Here is a 6,477-nt window from a genome sequence, read left to right as displayed (position 1 = left end):
TGACCTCTGGCAAAAGTGCTTGTTGGAGATCTAGGAAATGCCCTTCTTTTTGTGTATAAACCAACATTTTCTTTCAAGGGCATTTGACACCGAGTGGAGACACCTTGTCCATTCGTTGAAAACTCAATTATGATTCTCACGAGAAGCAAGAGAAATGACTGAATAGAAAAACAAAATGCATTTATAAAGATGTTGAGAAATAGGCTGCGTCTTTCTAAATATATTAAAATATTACTTATATAATGCTCTGTATAGGCTTTACGCCATTGACTGAATGTCCAGTGAGAAAAACAATAGTGAACTCAGATTTTCCCACAACATACTTGGAACATTCGTGTGCATCGATGGTCGCTCAATCGGTTAATGTAGACCGCAATGCATTGTGAGCAGGAAGTGTGGCATCAGTGAAGAAGGAATTAGGGACACCACCATCGTCTTCACAAACTTATGAGCCTTGAAAAAAGTAATAGAAACATCTCTTGGTGCAATTTGATACAGTAAATTAGTTCAAATGTTTTGCAATTCAACATGTTTCTGACACTTGAGCAAAATCAATCAAATCTGGAATTTATAAGTTGCAAATATTTTACTTGCATACCATGAACACACAGCAAACAAGATCATCTTGTCCAGTGACTCATTGAAGTTGACGATTTTTATACATCCAAAAATAACATTTAGCTCTCTCACAAAAAATCTCACTTAAAAATGAAAAAAAAAAAAGTCTCACACGCACTAGAAATTCTCTCACTAGGCAGACACACAGAAAACTCAAAGTCATACATCAAAACATCCATGTGAAAAATGAGGGAAATGTTTTTAGGCCTATACAGTACCTCATACTTTCCACGCAAAATTTAAAACCATGACATCAAGCACAATGCAAACAGAGTTTCAGTGATCCATTCTAAATTTACCCGTCATCACACAAAAAGCATTTTATCCGGCATTAACATCATTGCAATCTGAAATTCTCCGACAACAACAAATCAACATTAGCTCAGAAAAGATCAAACTTATTTTGTCCTGCCCAAATTCATATTGTGAATCCACTTGAGTAAATACTGTCTTGAATTAGACCATGGAAACCATTGAACTAAAGAAACCGATCAATTGACCTATTATTTACACGTTTGCGTTAGATTAAATATACTCACTGGTTGGACAATACACATTTTTTTGGAATGAACTATTGTATCAGCAAGATTATAAAAAGGTACTAACAGAGAAAAGCAATCCACCATAATCAAGACATTGGGTCAGTTCTGCTCCATGGCGAAATTTGACTCAGTTCTAAAAAAAAAAAATGAATAAAGGCACATAATTAAAAACACATTTCACAAACAACCAATTATACAGTAAGAGGTGTCACTTCAAATGTGTCATTGACGAAAAGAAAATATTTCATGTCTCATGGAATGAGGTTATTTATCGTCAATGTTGCATCTCCAAGGTCATCTTGTGCAAGTTGCATGCGCGTGCGTGTGTGCGCATGTCCGCGCGCCTTGAACATTGGGGCATCATTTTTACTAAAACCAGTGCTGCCACCAAGAGGATAATAAATGCAACAATAGCACCTCGCTTAAAATATTTAATGTCAAACTAGTACAATTATATTTTAATGAGTAATTATTATTTTTGTTTTTGGTGCTCAACTTTTATAATTTGGGTAAAATGTTTTTAAAAAGCTTTTTCAGTGTTAAGAACGTGAAGCTGAAGAATATTGCACAATATCATTGAACCTGAACATTGTTGGCCTACAAAATAAAACACTTACACGTCTTTGTTGAGCATGTGATTGTTGTACTGTAGGACTGGTGGAATACTCTCCTCCTCATCAGGGACCTGCAAACAATTTCAACATCAGTCAGATGTTAACAACTCTGTTAAGTGCCATTTTTACCTGAAAAATTGGAAAATAGAATTTAATAATGCATAATCACAGTTGCTTTCATCATCACATTTTATCATCGATGAAGTTGCACTTTCTGGAATTTGTGCTAGAGCGGAGCTCGTTCCTATTCATTACGTTGTAACTTCGGTGTATTCAACTTAACTTAGCGATTTCCCGCTACTTGTCACTCCAATGAGGTGAGTGAACAACCGTCGCTGACTCTTGGTTACTTTACTATACTAAAATGTGTTGTGACTTGCAAAAGGTACTTATTTATGACATTGGTAGAGTCACTAACCTCCCAGTAGGGTTCATCATCAAAACAATTGTCATCCGCCGGGTCGCCCCAGATGGGTAATCTTAAAATAAAACCTGTAAAGGATGCAAAGACATCATGAAAGTGCACCAAAACGATGTAAGGACCTGGAGAGTTTTGCGGCGTATTGATCTTACCAACCATGATGCCTCCACCAACACCAAAACAAACAGCCACACAAATGCCTGCAGCCTGATGACCACCTTGCCTTGTGGGGGTCATGTGTTCAAAATCACCCTCAAAGTCAAAGGTGTTAACCAGTCTTTTAAATAAAAAAAAGAAAAGAAAAGATTCAGAGTGGTCAAAAGTTTGACTTCATCTAAAATCCCATGATGTCCACATGCTTCTCACCCTTCTTTACCATACACCGACTCAGAGGCAGCTGCAGCGGTAATAGCGCCCACAATGCCACCTATGAGCCCAGGCATGGCATGGAGGTTGTGGATTCCACATGTGTCTTGAATCTTCAGGTGCTTCTCCATAAATGGCTGTGAAAGAAGTGTCACACAGGGATAGAAGTGCAGTTCAACAACTATGAAGTCACACCTCTATTAATGCACTGTACGCTATCAGTGTTTATCCATTTCTATGTTAGCATCAGCAAGCAGGCCACACTGGACATTTTGATCCTCATCAAAAATTGCTGGTGACCCAGTTTGCACTTTTACCAAGTTCTCACTCCATGCTAAATGGTATCAATTAAAAATAAATCATATCTAAAAAAAAAATTAGGATTATGTGAGCAATTGCATATTTTGGCCTTTTATTTTGTTAAACTGAACTTTTCCCTACAGTGACAAAAGTATTGGTACTACCTTTACATCTTGGTATCTGAGGGATTCATTACATTTTTTTTTCAGAATTAACTAATCCATCAACCCCTTCATGTCATGTTGCTTTGTACTGGAACCAGAAATGGGACTTGCATGCTGTTCCCACAAAGTATAGAAGTGTACAATTGGCTCTTGAAGAACTTGACCAACATCAAAATGCTCGTTAAGATCAAATCAAAATATGAACGATACCGTGAGGAAGATATAACCCAATGTGGAAATGACACCGCAGCAGAACCCAACTATCAGAGACCCGTAGGGCATCAGCATAAATTCTGCTGCAGTTCCCACCGCAACACCACCAGCCAAAGTGGAGTTTTGAATGTGGACCTGTGCAGAAGACAAACAAAAATGTTCATGAACTAAATTAGATTCTCATCAAGTCCCTCAAGGAGTTTTACCATGTCTAGTTTGCCGTGCTTCTGGAAGAGGCTGGAGAAAGCCACAGTGGTGAGCACTGTTGCGGCCAAAGCCAGGTAAGTGTTGATGGCGGCTCGGTGCTGCCCGTCGCCGTGGTCGGCGATAGCTGAATTGAAACTGGGCCAGAACATCCACAAGAAGAGAGTTCCTACCCATATATAAGTATATAATATTAGGAAGAAGTCAGACAAAGCATTTGGTGACGCCAGCTAACCTATCATAGCAAAGACATCTGAGTGGTAGACTGAGCCCTGAAGACGACTGCTCTGGTCCAGGTTAGGTCGATAGAGCATCCACGAGATGGCAAGGCCATAATAAGCGCCGAATGTGTGGATCACCATGGAGCCTCCCGCATCTCGAGCCTTCAGGTCAACAAGGGTTATTTATTGCTCACCAAATAGTTTTTTTTTGGATCTGTGCATTCCTTTCAGAACTGAGCCAGACTTGGTTTGCTGGTCAGCCAGAGAGAAACAACCATTCAAACGAGTGCTCCTACTCACGTGTATAACACTGAGGATGATATATTCCTCCACAGCAAACAATGTGATGCCAAACAGGGTCAAGACCATCAGCTGGACTGGACTGACTTTACCTAGCACGGCTCCATAGGCAATCAAGCAGCCCGCCACACAGAAATCTGCATTAATCAAACTTGAAGAGACAAATTGAGGAGTCACTAAAGTTGTAAACACTGATCAGCTTTCTTAAAAAAATCGAATGTAACTATATTGGGAAGTTGATTGTTTTTATTTCTGTGGAAACACTTGGTGGAATCCATCAAACATTTAATGAGTATCAAAAAACTACTATGAGCATCACTGGTTTTAAATAATTGGATAATCCAGTATTTACAATGAGGTTGAAAAAGAAATCGGTCTATCGTACTTTTCAACGCCAATTTTGATCTTTCCGTCAGTGTAATCCAGGGAGTGGAACCAGCCTTGCATTAGGAGCGCCCATTGAAGGCCAAATGCTGCGATGAGGAAGTTGAAACCCACGGCGCCAAAACTGTAGCGCTTCAGAAAAGTCATCAAGAAGCCAAAGCCCACAAAGATCATCACGTGGACATCTTGAAAGCCTTGACAAAAAAAAAAGCTGTGTTAGGACGTGGGTCACCCACAATATCGACACAATAAAGGCTAATTTTTTTTACATTCGTATGACTGGAAAAAAAAACCTGTCAAAAAAGCCTTTAAAGGAAAAGTCAACTCCAAATTTTCCTTGTAATAATTACGTGTAGCCCAACTAGTCGAAACACAGTGTTCTGGCTAACGTTTTTTTTTTGTGGAATATGAATTCAACTGTTAAAATCCACCTGTTTTTATCCATTTCAGGGGGCAGACATTATGCCACTTGCAGGAAGGGGCAAAATGGCAGCCCCCTGAGATACATAAAAACAAATGAATTTAGCATCTTAACTCATATTCCACAAACGCAATATTAATCAGAATGCTGTGTTTAGGCTAATAGTGGGCACATACAACATATTCATGTAAAGAACATTTTAGAGTTGCTTACCCTTTAAGGTTGCAATCGTTTGACCCCGTGACAATGATTTTCAAAAATTATTTTCTAAGGAGGAATAATTGTTTGGAAAGGTGAACAAAGTCAACCAAGGTCCTGGACTGGATTGTGTTGGGCCTTAAATGTTGCACTTTACATTAAATGTCTTAAAAGTCAACTTATAAATGCATTTGCTCGCATTTGTTTTCTTTACAGAATATGAATACATTCTAAAAGCTTGGTCAATATATATTTAGTTTTTATGAAGACTAAAAAGGTGTGTCTATTTCATAGTTATTTTAAAATTACAATTTAGATTTCCTTTTTATTTTTTTAATCCAAGTATTTTGTGACTTTGCCTCTGTACATTAACAAGCCCTGCTATTGGCTCTCTGATGGATACCAGCATGACCCGCTGGTGTCCTTTACAAAAACATGACCACAAACCATTTGAGACATCTACTGGCACAATATGTTGTCACTTTGAAACATTAGGAGACATTAGTAACAGTAAAGTGAAATGTAGGTAAAGAAAACAGTCTTTAGTTGCCTCAAAAATGAAAAAAAAAATGAAATTCTTGACAATATCACCTATTGTGACACAACACAACAGGTTGTTATTGATTTCATCAAACCAGGATGTTATATTTATTTTAGCAACCTCAGTGATAATGCTAACAAACTAACCTCAAGAGAAATAATCACCTGTTGACGCCAGCAATGTCAACTCATTACATATCAATCAAGTGATTCCAGTCCATTGTAAAAAGTCATTTGAAAGTTTTCTCGAAAGGTAAAATACAGACACTTTATTCACAAATACTTCAAGAGCAGAGGTTGTACTGAACAATTTGTCATGGCAAAAAAAGTGACACTGATTGATATGAAATTACTTACTTGGGTATCTGAAGTAGAAGTCATTCTCAATGTCACTTGATATATTTGCTATTTTCCGGTGCTCTATCCAGTGTGCATCGGATTCCTCATCATAACGAATAAAAACTCCAAACAAGATGATCATAGCTGTTTGCCAAACGATACACACTGCTGGAAGACTAAGACGAACATTTGTATTTTTAGGACGATCACAGAATTCTCTGAAGCTTTGAACGCTGCCCATCCTGTTGAGTTTTCTATTATTATTTTTTTTGCCAATTTTGTTTGGAAGTTGATTGATTCAGCTTGGATGTGCTCTCAGTTGCAGTTCCTAACAAACTGAACGCCAAGCTCATATGAAGGTGAGGGAAGATGAGTGGACACTCCCAGTTACTCCCTCGACACTTTCTGGAAGGCTGACATGCAACGAGGTGCAGGAGGTAACCGAGTACGAATAGTTTAGTATTTATGTACTTACAGGATGTACATTTTTCAAGTATCTGGACTTTGATGGATTGTTGTTTTTATTTTTCAGATGCTTTGAAAAGAAATGTCAGGACTTTTTACTGCTTTGTCATACTAGGCTTGTTACTTATTTTATTTATTGATTGATTGATTGATTGATTGATTGATTG

At 38.1% G+C, this 6,477-nt stretch overlaps 1 protein-coding gene across 1 annotated transcript; it reads right to left on the bottom strand.

Annotated features, from left to right (window-relative positions):
- Positions 1-567: 567 nt before the first annotated feature.
- On the bottom strand, positions 568-6,268 carry rhcgb (Rh family C glycoprotein b). The gene is made up of 11 exons (XM_085914188.1): positions 5,864-6,268; positions 4,349-4,541; positions 3,964-4,114; positions 3,678-3,825; positions 3,445-3,611; positions 3,236-3,373; positions 2,562-2,698; positions 2,348-2,472; positions 2,193-2,266; positions 1,778-1,845; positions 568-1,293 (listed from the first exon to the last, which is right to left on the bottom strand). The coding sequence occupies exons 1-11, from the start codon at positions 6,084-6,086 to the stop codon at positions 1,260-1,262; spliced, it is 1,458 nt and encodes a 485-aa protein (XP_085770314.1). The 5' UTR covers positions 6,087-6,268; the 3' UTR covers positions 568-1,259.
- Between the last annotated feature and the right edge of the window lie 209 nt (positions 6,269-6,477).

The sequence above is a fragment of the Syngnathus leptorhynchus genome, chromosome 6 (genome assembly GCF_054491065.1).
Source record: "Syngnathus leptorhynchus isolate UIUO chromosome 6, UIUO_Slep, whole genome shotgun sequence".
NCBI lineage: Eukaryota > Metazoa > Chordata > Actinopteri > Syngnathiformes > Syngnathidae > Syngnathus > Syngnathus leptorhynchus.
The sequence above is the reverse complement of the archived record's forward strand: the minus strand, read 5'-3'. Positions and strand labels throughout refer to the sequence as shown.